Genomic DNA, 15205 nt, shown 5'->3' with positions numbered 1-15205 from the left:
AGGCAGTTCTTTCCAGGAATGTGCAGGTGTCAGCCAATTCTGCCCAAGGAAATGGATTATTTAGGGCAATCCGAGGTCAGAATGAAATGCCATTAGAAAGTCACACATTAATGGAGAGATCTACAAAGCTATGTCCTAAGTGAAGGGGGTCATAATTTAATTTTTAGAAATGCGGTAGACAAAGAGCTGTGTCTAGAAGCTGGCTGTGCCACTTGCTGCCCAAGGGACTTCGGGCACCTTACCTCACCTTCTCTGAACTGCTGTACAAAATTGACATCATAATCAGACTGCACAGAGTTAAGATATAAAAAGTCAAGTGATGTCTGCAAACACCCAGCCTGACACATAGTGGGATGGTTCTGACACTAGATGTTTGATTATTTGATCTTCACTCCTTCGGAGTGGGGGCGGAACACTCTTTTGCCCTGCTAAGCAATAACACAAATGTCACTGGAATTATTATTTAAAGAGCAAATTGATCGGCAACACAAATTTTGACACCTGCATTTTTTAGACGAAGGTACAGAAATCCGTTAAGAAGGGAAGGCTCGCCACAGCTTTTTGACCAGTAATTTGGATCAATTTGTAATTAATTCTCCACTTTTAGAAATCATAGGGTTCTCTCTCAACACTTGACCCCGACACATAAGGTCTGATTTGTCATTCAGCCATTCTGTGCTTTTGTACCCAATGCTGATGGTATATGGAGGTGCCATTGATTGTAGAGGGCCCTGCCCTCCCCCAGGAAGGAGGTGAAGGACCCACTGGTCCAGGTGTACCTCCAGACAGAGATGCAAGCCCCGAATGTCAGTATTTACTCGGGATGAGTCGCCAGCATTTTCAAAACAAAGCCGAGCGGAGATTCGGTAGCAATTGAGAAAAAGTGGTATAATAAGCTTATCTCCCGGATTCACATGGAACATTCACTAATTTAAAATGGTGAAGAACTGAGCTAGTCACCATGGTTAACTCAAGACCCAACATAAATAGGCACTCGAGCAATTGATAGAACTGAATGCAAGTTGGTGTCTAATTGAAAGAAGCAACAAAGCTAATTACCATAGAAGGAATGCTTAATCAGATTGAGAATACACAACCTGTTTAAACTTGTGCTACAAAATCTTACAGTTTTGAAGTTTGGATTAACCTGCCAGGTTCAATTAAATTATGTAAGATTGTGGATAAAATTCCAGTAAAATGATAATTGCCAACATTCATTAAGTTCTTCCTCAGTAAGGCACTAATCTAGGCACAGAGTAAAGTTTCAGTGTTTGTTGATAGTCTCACAAGGAAAGAAATATTTATGCATTGAAAGCAAGCATTAAATTTGGTTCTCTCTGCCCAATTTCTTTCTTTTTTTTTAAGAGCTGTAGTATTTTTTGAGAGAGAGAAAGAGAGTGTGTGTGTGTGTGTGTGTGTGTGTGTGTGTGCGCACAAGCAGGGGAGGGACAGAGGAGGAAGGAGAGAGAATCCCAAGCAGATTCCACGCTTAGCACAGAGCCCTATACAGGGCTCAATCCCATGACCACAAGAGCATGACCTGCACCAAAGTAGAGTCAGACACTCAACAAACTGAGCTGCCCAGGCACCCTGGCCCAATACATTTCTTTTTTTTTTTCTTTAAAATTTTTTTTTATTTATTATTTTTGAGAGAGAGAGAGAGAAAGCACGTGAGCAGGGAAGGGGCAGGGTGGGGGGGTGTACAGAGGATCCGAAGTGGGCTCTGTGCTGATAGCAGAGAGCCTGATGCAGGGCTCGAACTCACAAACCGTGAGACCATGACCTGGCCAAAGCCAAACGCTTAACTGACTGAGCCACCCAGGTGCACCCCCCACCCATACATTTCTTAAATGAGGTCCCTAAACCCCCCGTGTCAGGAGGCCTAGAGTTTAAGTTGTGTCATTTGGTCACTGATTATCTTTTTTTTTTTGATGTTTATTTATTTTTGAGAGAGAGAGAGAGACACTGAGTGTGAACAGGGGAGGGGCAGAGAGAGAGGGAGACACAGAATCCAAAGCAGGCTCCAGGCTCCGAGCTGTCAGCACAGAGCCCGACGCAGGGCTCGAACTCACTAACTGTGAGATCATGACCTGAGCTAAAGTCGGATGCTTAACCGACTAAGCCACCCAGGTGCCCCTCGGTCACGATCATCTTAAGGAGGAAAAATGTATCACTTGCTAATAAAACATACAAAAATAGGATAAAATAACTAAAAATAGATTAAATAAATCGAATCAAAAATTAGAACATTTTTTATTTATTTTTTTAACATTTATTTATTATTGAGAGACAGAGAGAAACAGAGCATGAGCATGATGGGGGGGCAGGCAGAGAGGGGAGGAGACGCAGAATCCGAAACAGGCTCCGGGCTCTGAGCTGTTAGCACAGAGCCCAACACGGGGCTCAAACCCACAAACCGCGAGATCATGACCTGAGCTGAAGTTGGACGCCTAACCCACTAAGCCACCCAGGCGCCCCTAAAAAATTAGAACATTTTAAAAAAAATTTTTTTTCAACGTTTTTTTATTTATTTTTGGGACAGAGAGAGACAGAGCATGAACGGGGGAGGGGCAGAGAGAGAGGAAGACACAGAATCGGAAACAGGCTCCAGGCTCTGAGCCATCAGCCCAGAGCCCGACTCGGGGCTCGAACTCAGGGACCGCGAGATCGTGACCTGGCTGAAGTCGGATGCTTAACCGACTGCGCCGCCCAGGCGCCCCAAAAAATTAGAACATTTTTTAAAAGTTTACTGCTGCCAGGGATAATTTGCAATTGAAGTGTTTGCTCAGAGAACAAGTTTCCAGTTTCTTCAGTAGTTGCTCGGCCTGTGTAAGGACTCTTGGGCCAGTAGACATATTCTTAAATCTGTGGACATATTCTTGGGTCCACAAACATATTCTTGGGCCCACAGACGCCACCTCCTGGGGTCCGTGAAAATTGCTCAGGCTTCAGATTCTCTTTCCGGGACTGCTCAATCGATCAGAACTTGGACTTTCGTTATTCCGCAGGAACACAAAAGATGATTTGCTGATCTGGCTTTGTGTTTTTGAACACAGGACAACCAATTCTGAATTCTAAAGGGTTTGTGAAATCCTAATGCCATTTTATTTGCTGAGACTATAATCTGAGCAAAGCCGTGGGGAAAGAGAACACAAACAAAACACAATCTATTAATTTTCCAATTGTTATTTTTATTCTGCAGGCATCAGGTAGTTTCCACCCTGATCCTTTTCTGCAAAAGTAAACACTGTGTGTGTGTTTAAGTTCAAATATTTACTGAGTACATTACTAATGCACATTACTCTGTAAATCATTTTCTATGCGAAGGAGGCCGGCGGGAGGTGCAATATGTGATCTTTGCTCTCCCGCCTCTTGACTAGCAATCTCTTTGAGGGGGACCATCTGAAAACAGAGCCAAGAGTGAGTGAAGAATAAACAGACATCAGGCTGTCTCTGAATCCTCAGGGCCCCCCCATCTTGAGCCCTACGTTCTCTTGGAGGCATAGATCATACATGCTCAGGTGATCATGTGACCACCCCTCAGTGCATCTTAAAAGCGATGGACTTTGAGGGCGTGTGTCTGGTCTGTTTGCTGATGCACCAGAGGCGGCGCGCCCCAGTAGACAGGTATTGAGCGCACGGCAGTGCTGGGCTCTGTGCAGTAGCAGGGACAGCAACAGCACGACAGGCCAGGGCGTCCCAGAAGGCCTCCCACCGTGAGGATGTCAGAGCTCCCTCCAATGGCGTGCTTCTCATGCGGGTTCCTGTGACCTCCCTGGGCTCCTGGGTGGGCCCCTGAGGTGCCCAGTGGGGGGCTCCACACTGCACGCTCTGCTTCAGGAAGAGCCACTCCTGTGCTGCGTATTGGTTCCCCCACACGACGCCACCGTAGTTAAAAGATTTTGTCTACTTTGAAGAATGTTTAGGAAATATCGCTCTTGTAGGAGCAAAGGCCAGAAATATTGGCGTCTTGTGGAAATGGGAATGGAAGAGCGACGTGTGCCTTGCATGCCCATGATGACAGCCACAGTTGTAGGTGGTTCCATCCAGCACCAAGCCGTCTGCACATGGCTCAGGGGGGCCTCTGTGGGGTGTTGGGCTCAGGTGGGTCTGGCTACCGTGGTGGATCACATACGCAGCAGGCTATCTCACACACACACACACACACACACACACACACACACCTGCCGAAACCTGATCAGCAAAACCAGAGAAGTGATCGTGACGTTAACTGAAGTATCTGTGTGTGTACCTATACTTCAAACCAAGGCAATCATCTTTCAAAGCACTGACTTTGAGGCTTTACATTAAGATACATCATTAAAAGGCCCTAACTGAGTGGATTCATTTTCTGTGGTGTATAATGCATCACCTGAAACCTAATCCTTAAAATGGCACAAATTTGTTGTCTCACCATTTCCTTGGGTTAGGGGTCCAGGTGCCGGTCAGCTGGGTCCCTGGCTCAGGGCCTCATAGGCTGAAATCGAGCTGTTGGCTGGGGCTGTGAACTCATCTGAGGTCAGGTCCCCCCTGCCCAAACTCACCGGTTGTTGTCAGCGTCTGGTTCCTTGTGGGCGTGGGGCTGGGACCATCTCCACAGCTCCCAGAGGCCACCTACTGTTCCCTGTCTTATGGCCCCTCCACAGCAAGACAGTTTGCTTCCTCAAGACCAATGAGAGAGCATCTCTACTGCTTTAAATCTCTCTGACTTCTTCCATCTCTGACATCTAGACCCTCTTGTAAGGGGCTTCTCTGATTAGGTCAGGCCCACCTAGAATGCTCTCCTCTTGGTTAACTTAAAGTCAGCTGGTTAGGACATTAATTATATATGCAAAATCCCTTCACCTTTGTTACGTGACATAACCTGGTCATGGGAGTAATCCAACCATCATAGCGACAGGTACTACCCACATTCAAGGGAAAGAAACTATCCAGATATTTATATCAAATGATAAAAATCTTGGACACCATCTTAGAATTCTTCCTACCACCCAATCGCTAGTGGAATCACTTTTCTATTCACTTAGAATATCTGCATTGAGGGTTAGTATGTTCCAGATACTGGCCCAGGCACTAGAGATACAGCAGAGAACAGGGTGGGCGTGGCAGGGCTTGCAGGCTGGTGGAAGAGACTTAAGTGGATTCTGACATGTTCCATGAAGGAGAAGGGTCTTAAGAGAAAACACAAGAGCCCTGGCTTTTTCTAGGCTAGTGGTCAGAAAAGGTTTTCTCAAGGAAGTAATGTTTAGTAGAACCTGATAGAGGAGTAAGAGTTGCCAAGATAAGAAAAAAAAAGAGAGAGTGGGAAAAGATTTCAGACAGAAGGAACCCAAGATCCTAGATCATCATGTGTCAACGTCCTGGGATGGGCTAAGAATGCCACTTCCAGTGTTGCAGAACAACACTAAGCCATAGGGACAGCTCAACTACTGACCACGTCCACATGGAGGTCTAAGAAGCTCTCCAACCTTACACATCCTCTGGGAGGGATAAGAGAGAATTCTAGGTTCTGGCTTTTGCAACCAAGAAGACAGCTGTGCCATTTCTTGCAATGGGGTACAGGAGGAAGGGAGGTTTGGAAGGGAAGATGGTGATCCTGGTTTGGGACATGGTGTATCTAAGATACCTATGAATCAGATTGGAGATGTCAGTGGCAAGTGGGTATGTGAGCTCTAAGAGCTTCCGCAATACAGAAAGGAGGTGTAGGCAGATTGGAAGAATATAGAAGAAACGGTTCTCTGGACCTGTGTTCTTTACTTCAACCAATTAAATCTGAAGTCAGAAATTCACTCAACAGTGTCTAGGAATTCGTGAAAACTGCCTAAGCTTGCCTGTATTACACACACACACACACACAGAAAGCAGATTACCAAAATGTGTTCTGATGACTAAGAATGTTTTAGGAAAATATGTCCCAGACAGACCATCCTACACCATCTCCGTTTTCTGCAACTCTCAACATCTGGTGTTTATAGTTCAACACTGGGTCACAAAGTAAAACCCAGGATCCTTTAGTGATGCACAATGTAAGGAAATGATGATTGCCATTACGAATGATAGCTAGAATTTATTTGGTGCCTGCTGAATGCAAAACTCCATCTAAATTCTTTAGATGAATTATCTTTTGTAATCCTAGCAATAAAACTGTAAATAGGTACAATTATTGGTCTAGCTTCATAGAGGAGGAGACTAAGGCTTGTTGGAGAAGTTAATGAATTTGCCCAGGACATGGACCTAAGTGTTGGAGCTGAACAAAAGCCCTCGGTGGGGCTACAGGGCTCACACCTTGAACCATTGTGGGATAATCCAAACCAGAACTACAATTTACATTCTAACTCTTAAGATAGTGGCTCAGCGATGCAGAAAACTTTTCCAGAATGTCTTGTTCCTCAAAGTTTCTATGTAGCTATTCCTCTGTGGTATAAAATTCTAATAACCCTAGAAAAAAAGGTTGCACGAGATAGATCATGCATCATCAAGTGTATGAGGAGTCAGATAGGGATTTACATGGTAAATGCCCTTTGATATAATCGAGACAAGTCAATGGAAATAATCAAATAGAGGAAGGAGTGTAAAGTGGCCAACAGATATACCTTAAACATTCTATTTTAACTCAAAGCAGACAATACAGATTGATTCTCTAATCATTCTTTAATTAAATAATATGGTCTAATTTCTATTAAGTTTTGGATGAAGAGATTAGAAGTCTATGTCATTGTTTCCATAAACTGTTTTCATCATGGATCATCTGCCATTTCCAGTTTAAGTTCTCTGAGAGTAGAGTAAGGCATGATGCCGTTTGCCAACAACTTATGCTTGATTTTTTTTAATCTGTTTGTCTTGATATTTGCTACGTGTGTCATCTTTTTCAAGGGTCTTGGCCCAAACCTAGCCGAACCTTCTTTTTTTAGCTTACCTTTAAGAAAGCTTTTCCAAAGAAGTCCCATTAATTGTCATGGAAACAGCTTTATTTGGCACTCCTATTTCATTGGTTTGGATAATGAATTAAATTACATTACCACGACAGGTTTAATTGTCACAAACAAGGTAGAAACAAATATGGCTGACTTCTGTCGAGCAGCCACTCAAGTGGTTGTTGCCCAAGCCCTTGGGCTTCTAGAAAGAAGCTGGCCAGAGGGAATGTTGGGTATGGTGAATGCCAGCCAGGTGGTTGCTTTACAGAAGGAATGGAGTGTGTTGGAGAATCTGGGGCACCCGTTAGGATGAAAATGTCAAACAAATGTCCACTCTACACTTGGTGTTCAGGAGGAGCCCTTGTGGGTCTCAACCAGGTTGTGGATTTGGGGGTGTCTTGGCTGTTCCCCTCACCAATAGGAAACCTAAGCACAAGTGCCCTCCATACTCAGCACAACAGTGCCTTGTTCCCAAAGACTTAGTAATCCTGGTGTCATCACTTACTTGTGTCCTCTTTTCTAGACCCTCTGCCACCAACAGGATGTGTCAAAACCTGATCCCAAGATTTTATATTTTCAAGTGGTGGTGATGTCACACCCACATTAGCTCTCATGGTGATTGCTGGTTTTGTTCTTTTGACCTTAAAGAGTCAAGATGACAATCATGAGACACATAGTCAACTCCACAAATATTTAGTGAGCAGTTATGTTGTTACTGGAGCAGGAAGAGACTCAAAGATTCCTCCAGGGGCTCACAAGGGATGTATATCGGTTGGAATTTCAAGACCTCCATCAAGGTGGGAACCACCCTCCAGGTGGACAGTTAGACCAACGAGGAACAAAGCAAGATCCTTAAGGCTTATCCCATAGCAATTTTAATGCTCTTTTCTCTTCTCCCCATGTCTTGTCCACCTCACTCCATCCTCCCTCTTCTACCTGGAAAACAGAAAGATGGGGGGAAGGAATACGTGCATTTGATCTCATTGACAAATTATGCTTAATATTGTTAGCACCATTTCCTTCTTTCTTAGATGGCTTACAGAAGGGTATCTCTTGTCTATACAAATGTGAATCTTTGACACAAAAATCCATCCTCGTAAAAAAGTGTTTCTGTACCTCCCCTGAGCCAAAAGAGATGTCATTACAAAGTGTTTTGGGCAAGGAAGAGTGGTCCCTAAAGACCAAGATACTTTGCCCTCATTCGTCTCTAACTCAGGAGGCAAGATGTACGTCCCCAGCCTGTTCAAAGCCAAACACTATAGCAGCACAAGAAACTAAATTCTCCAGCTGTTCAGAGGCAGGAACTCACAAGGGACTGAAATGGGTAAAGAAGGCTCCCAGGAAGTCAGGGACTTGAACTGAATGTATTAGTTCTGTTGAAGCAACAGTTATTCATGGCACTTGTTAAAGAGCAGCAGCAGGCACACTTCTCAGGGGCACTGCTGTGACGTGAATATGTGGGGTCGACCTCAGTGGGAGTTTGTGGCAGGGGAGAGAGGCCGGGCTCGACTTCACGTACAAGTGGGAATTTACAGCCAAGGAGTGGAGGGGAAGGATGGGGCTGTGGGTGGAGAATTACTGATAGGAGACCTTGGGGGTAAGGGTATTCTGACTAGAGTGATCAAACAGGACTCTGGTTGAAGGCACGCAAGGATGATGGGATAGTACCTGGGTGTGGAAGAGAATGAAGTCTTTGATCATGTATCAAGTGATCCGATATTGAGGGGATTCTGGCTGAACTGACCGAGCAGCGTTCTTGCTAAAATTAGGCCGTTAGAGGACATGCCCTTGGACAGGGTTCGTGTGGAGCACGGGTCACTCGTCAAAGAGAGGCTCTGTCAGCTCCTAGGGCTGCTGGCGTAGGGCCCCGCAGAGGGAGGCCTTCAACACCAGAAATGGGTTGTCCCATGGTTTTTGGAGGCCAGGAAATCCAAAATCAAGGTGTGGGCCAGGTGGGCTCCCTCTGAGGGCTATGAGGGAGAGTCTGTTCCAGGCTTCTGCCCTTGGCTTTTAGGGGGCCATTCGCCCCTCGTGTCCTCACATGGTCTTCTCTCTGTATATGTCTTTGTGCCCACATTTCCCTTTTTTCATAAGGACACCAGTCACATGAGATTAGCGCCACCCTAGTGACCACAGTTTCACTTGGTCATCTCTGTGGAGACCCCTTCTCCAAGTCAGGTCACATTCTGAGCTTCTGGGGGCTGGGGCTTCACCACGTGGATTCCGAGGGGACGCGGTTGAGCCCACAGCACTGACCCCTGAGGAGGTGGCCAGAGAGAGGGGCCAGGCCTAGCCGGAGCGGGGGTTGTGTTGGGCAGCGTGGGCCAGAGCGCCTGGTCGGAAGCCCCATCGCTGTGACTAAATGCCCGGCTCTTCAGTTCCAGGTCCTCCTGCGGGAGTGAAGGCAGCGGCGGCCTCAGCCTCCATGGTCTTTGTGTCCTGGCTTCCCCCTCTCAAGCTGAACGGCATCATCCGAAAGTACACTGTATTCTGCTCCCACCCCTATCCCACAGTAAGTTGGTAAATAACCAAGTGCCTTTCAAGCACCTTCCAGAAAACGAGCTGCGAGTGCTCCTTTGGGACACGTTCATTCCTTTGTTTCCCACCTACTTGGGTCTTTCCAGTGGTTTTATTCGCCGCCCCCCCACCCCCCGCTGTTGTCTCTACCACAAAGCAACATCCTCATTTACACCTCACTTGAAAATACACATCTGAATCATTATAAGGGACACAGTCATCTAGAAGTATTGTTCAGTTGGTGACTTCCCACAACACCGCCAGCCGGCTTCTCAAAATCAAAACCCAGAGGTCTGAATTGTGCCTTAATTGGTAGTCAGTGGACAACGCTTATTGATTTTGCTCTTGGACGCGTCATTCTGTGCCTGCCAGGCCCTCCCTGCCTCCCCCCCCTTCCCTCTGACCTCCCTCCTGTGCCCCCAACTCCCACCCCATCTTCCTGCCAGGTCCCGTCCCCCACTAAGAGAAGCAGGCAAGCCACTGTCGGGCCAGAAACGAGGGCCTGTGCTGAGGATCTGTGACCCCGACAATCGCATAGCCCACCTCATTCACTGAGACAGAGTTAAAAGAGTTCGTGTAATTAATACTTCAACGTTCTATATTTATTACCATTAATATTATTACTACCGGGTCATAATTATAGAGCTAAACTGTTTCTTAGACCAGCTACAAAAGCATGTCGAAAAGGGAAATTTTAGAGGAAAGAAAGCCAGAGTAGGACCACAAAATTCATGCTATCTTCACAGGAATATTTACGGCATTTTCTGGGGTTGGCACCACGTGACCTGTCTTTCTGTCCTCCTGCTGGGGTATATAGAAGGAGACCTGTATCGTCAGTCAGTGTTTGTGGAGTGAATACACAGATTAATTTTGGTTTTTATTGTGATAAAATACCGTAATGCAGAATTTGCCATCCGAATCACTTCTAAGTGTCCAGGTCAGTGGCATTAGGTATATTCACATGGTTGTGAAGCATCATCCGCCTCTAGAACGTCTCTGTCTCCCCAAACTGAAGCTCTGTCCCCGTGAAACACTGACTCCCCGTTCCCAACTCCTTCCGGCCCTGTCACCTGTCATTCCGCTTTCTGCCTCTGTGACTTTGGCTACTCTAGGGACCCCATGTAAGTGGAATCGTACAGTATTTGTCTTTTTGTGACTCGCGTGTTGCACCTGTATGATGTGCTCAACGGTCATCTTGTAGCAGCTATCAGAATGACCTTCTTTTTATTTAATGTTTTATTTATATTTGAGAGAGAGACAGAGCGCTAGTGGGGAAGGGGCAGAGAGAGACAGAGACAAAATCTGAAGCAGGCTCCGGGCTCTGAGCTGGCAGCACAGAGCCTGAGGTGGGGCTCGAACTCACGAACCGTGAACTCATGACCTGAGCTGAAATCAGACACTTAACTGACTGAGCCACCCAGGCGCCCCAGAATGTCCTTTTTTAAGGCTGAATAATATTCTCGAGCTGATTTATTCATTAATTCTATAATTCACGTGCTGCATTTTCCTAAGTCTAGAATCTGCAGGGGACCCCACACGCCCCAGACGGTGAGCATGGTTGACAGCAGAGAGACGGGGAGAGCGTGTGTTCAGCTCACGTCAACAGCAGCACCTCCAGAGCTGGAGTAAAGATTTAAATGTAAATGGTCAGAGTTGCGCTCCAGAACGTTCTTGTGGGTTCCTTCTTTGGTTTCAAATATGCTGTTAATTCTCCCCTGCTGAATTCTGTCAGTCAAAGTGCAGAGGCACAGAGCGGTGTGGTGCTGAGGCGAAACGCCAGGAAATCATGTTCTGGGACTCCTGAACTCAGGGCTCACGGAGGACCCCTGGGCAGGCCCTGGTTCTGTCTTCAGCCCCAACGTATAACCGTGCGCCAAAGAGAGACAAAATCTTGCGAAAATAACGAATACCTATGTTCCACTGGAATTTGAAATGCTTCTTTATTTTTGTTCACTCATTCCTTCATCTGTTTGCTGTAGGACTCACATTTGCTGTTCTGATTCCACCAAGCTAGGAAAAGAGTTCAGGGTACCCAGAACACCCTCAATCTGCTCTTTATCTCTAAACTAAAACCCCAGCCTGGCTTACTTGACATTAGTCCTGATGGACCGATGCTTGGATGAGATAGGCCCACAGGTGGCCGCTTTGGGCCATGTTAGTCTTTGTCCCCCCAGCCTGTGGATTTCACACAATAAAATAGGAAGAGTTACAAATCCTAAAAACATGAGCCAACTGTCTATAAGAAAGAGTAGAAAAGATTTGCCCAAGGATTCCCACCATCTCTCCACGCACGCCACAATAGGATTCAACCACCCAGTACCTTCCCAACAAGACCCTTCTGAAAACAACAATCGTAAGATCGAACTAACCAGAAAAGATGGGAATTAACAGCCAAATTTCTCACCTCCTTCATGTCTGACTGCCACTCACCGGGTGTCTCTGTGCTGCCTTTGACTCTATTATAAAGCACTGTAGATCTAGAAATATGATCGTTACAAAGCACTGTGGTCTTCTGGGTAGCGTCGTGTAAGTTTGGCAAAGAGGGTCCAGAATCCCAAGCTGTGTGCAGTAAAGTGGAGGGAACCAGAATCAGGCTGAGTCCATCTCTAGAGTCACATGGCTGCTTATCCACGTCAAACATCATTTAAGACCCCAGGGCCTAGTTTTTTCTTTAATAGACTTTATTTTTAAAGCACTTTTAGGGTGACAGAAAAACCAAGTGGGAGGTACAGACATTTTCCCCTAGGAGACCTATTTTTAAAATAAAATAATACCATTATAAGTGAAGACCAGAGAGAACTAATACATTTCTCTTAGGAAGGAAACATTGGAAAATCTCACCCATTGCTTTGTGGAGCTTTCTTTCACATGGAATTAGTAAGAGCGTACAAATTGCTGGAAAGAAGGGTTTTTGTTCCATCTTGGGTTTCTGGAATTTGACTCTAAGTTAGAAGAAGGGATGGGATGACGTTTTGTGAGGCGTTCACATTTCCGCCCATGTGTCAGAATGAACACCAGAGGGCAGTGCTAGCTGCGTATGATATTCTTGCTCGGCCGAGTATTTCTTTTCTTTGAAATGATTTCACAGTGGAATGTAGAACATGGCAGGATAAATGAGGACACAGCACAGCCTGTAATTTAATCTTCTTTAGAGGAGTCCCTCGGCTGACTTGCTCGCTGATGTAAATTTCCTCTTAAGACCCCCAGTGAATGGACCTTGTTACAAGACCCACGCTCTTCTCTCTAATGGGTAAAGCCCATGGTCTAAGAATAGATGCTGGTTTCACTGCGTTCTCTTGGGTTAGCCTAGTAAAAGGTGTTGGGATTTGAAACTTTGTGTGGCCAGATAAGAAAGTGTAAATGCATCTAAAGTCTGGTGGCGCTAGGTAAACGCAGAGTCTCCCCGTGCCGGACCAGCAGATGCACGGAGACATTAACCGCCCCAGGCAGAGATTCGAGCAGCAAAATCTCAAAGTTCATTTGCTTCAAGGAACTCAGGCGTATAATTTGGGGGGCGTGACTCTGAATTTTCATAGATGACAGTTTGAAGGATCAATTCACACACTACCTTGTAAGGTCCCAGGGAGAGAGTCGCGAGGCTGGATCTCCCCTCTGGCCCTCCTCCCCTCATGAAAGCAGCCTATGGGGAGTGCCCTAGATTAACCAAGGACAAGGATAGAGAAAGTGTCTCTTCTACAGCGCTAAGCCGATTGAGATGGGACTTAGAAACGTGAAATCAGACAGCATGAACTTCTCAGCAATGAAGAACAAAATCAGAAGGCTTGAAACGATCATATCAGTGAGCTGTGACTCACCTCAATTATTCCAGTTTCAAACGATAAGGTGATCCAGCCCCTGCACAGGATAGGTGTTCCATCGACGTTGCCGGATGAGCAACTGAGAATGTTCCAGTACCCTTCTTCTCCAGAAGACAGCTTTCAGCAACAAAACTCCCCACAGTGTAGCCCACGACTTAGAAGTAAGCAAGTCTTCAGAGACACCAGGGAAGTAACCTTCACCAGGTCTGGGCAGCTTCCAAACCAAAACAGCAGGTGTGGGTTTTCCTTGGACCCGCCCCCCGGGACTGCATTTAATAAATCATGGGGCTGAGGACAAGAGAGAGTGGCTTTAGGAAGCCAGAATTGTTGAGGAATCTCAGGTCAAACCACGGTGCCGTGATGGAATTGTCAAGCGGGGTCAACTTGACCATCTGTATTATAATGCTGTCCATCTCACTGGCCACTGCTCCTGTCTCAGAAGTCACCGTGCACCCTCTGGGTGTACAAGGCTATTCCCTTTTGGGGAGGTGGCACTCTTCCCATTTCAGGCTGCCATGTAGCATGCCATTATTATACAGCTATCTGTGTTTAAATTCTGACTTAACTTCCCTTCTATTTTTAGACTTTCTCTTCTCTTAGGCTCCCTCTCCCTTGACAGCCACCCTTCAATGTAGGCATTTCTCAATACTCTTCCTTTATCCTCTTTTCCTATTCTTTATTGTCCCCATGAATCACTGAATCTTATATACTTTTTAAAGTATATTTATTTATTTTGAGAAAGAGAGAGAGCACAGGGAAGGGGCAGAGAGAGAGGGAGAGAGAGAATCCCAAGCAGGCTCTGGGTTGTCAGTGCAGAGCACAATGTGGGGCTCAAACCTATGAACCGTGAGATCATGACCTGAGCCAAAATCAAGAGTTGGATGCTTAACCGACTGATCCACCCAGGTGCCTTTGAATCTGTTTTTATAATTTAACTATCATCTGAAGTTACAGAGATCAAAAATGTTTCTCTCCAACCCCGACTGACCATCTTAGAGGACCAGGCAACCCCATATTTCCAAATTCCTTCCATCCGTGTCTTCACGGAGACCCCACCGCATCCAACGTGTTCTGAATCAAATTCATTCTTGTCCTCCTTCTCTTCCTGTTTCCCAGCTAAGCCACTGATCTAACAGTACCCTTTGTCCTCTGACCAGAGGCCTAAAACCTCAGGGATTTACACCAACAGTTTTATCTTTCTTCCACATTCACGTCTGTTGTGAGTTGTCGTAGCTCTGGTCCATATTATCCGTACTCTGGGAAGCACCCATGCAGGTTTTATGGCAGAGGGAATACATCTCTGGAAGGTCTGACATAGGCATAACGTGGCCTCCCCCAACCACAAGGGGGCCAGGAAGCACAATCCTAACAAGTACCCAGAAGACAGGAAAACCAGGGCAGCTGGGAGAACAGCTCCAATGGCGACCGTGGGACCACGGTGATAAAGGATAGTGTCTGCCTTTCTTTGAGGAGTTCCTGGTTCTAGGGAAGTCAGAAAATGCCAGGGATTGTCACTGTCCTTGTGACGTGGCAAAGGACACGACTGTGACCTGCAGAGCACAGGACACTGTGGCAGAAGCCACAGGCAAGGGGGTGTTTCTCAAACAGTGGGGTCAGAGACAGCTTCTTGGGATGCACCTGTAGCCCTGGCTTGTAGGCAGGGAAGAGCTCTACCTTATGAAAAGGTATTATGACCAGAGGAAATAGCATCTGCGAGGTGACATTGTGTCATGAGAAGTCTCTCCCTGCAGTATCTTTTAATCTTCTCCCTTCTTTTCATGCCCACTTGGGGAACCAAACCAGTCAGAAGTCCTTCCACTGCCAGGCTCAAGGGCCTATCCATTGTCCACATTGCTGCCATAATCATTCTTTCCCATTCTGTATCTGACCGTGTCACTCCCTTGGGCAAATTTTTGGATGACTTCTCCCTTTTTACCTAAAACAAAATTCAAAATC

General features: G+C 46.1%; 1 protein-coding gene across 1 annotated transcript in view; it reads left to right on the top strand.

The window, feature by feature from the left end:
• DSCAM (DS cell adhesion molecule) overlaps positions 1-15205 on the top strand; it is a 632639-nt gene that overhangs the window by 542423 nt on the left and 75011 nt on the right. Inside the window, exon 20 of the mRNA XM_047874074.1 lies at positions 9293-9426. Coding sequence (XP_047730030.1) covers positions 9293-9426 — 134 coding nt within the window. The remainder of the gene's footprint in view (positions 1-9292; positions 9427-15205) is intronic.

Source organism: Prionailurus viverrinus, chromosome C2 (assembly GCF_022837055.1).
Source record: "Prionailurus viverrinus isolate Anna chromosome C2, UM_Priviv_1.0, whole genome shotgun sequence".
Lineage (NCBI taxonomy): Eukaryota > Metazoa > Chordata > Mammalia > Carnivora > Felidae > Prionailurus > Prionailurus viverrinus.
Note: the sequence above shows the minus strand (reverse complement) of the source record. Positions and strands in the feature narration are given on the sequence as shown.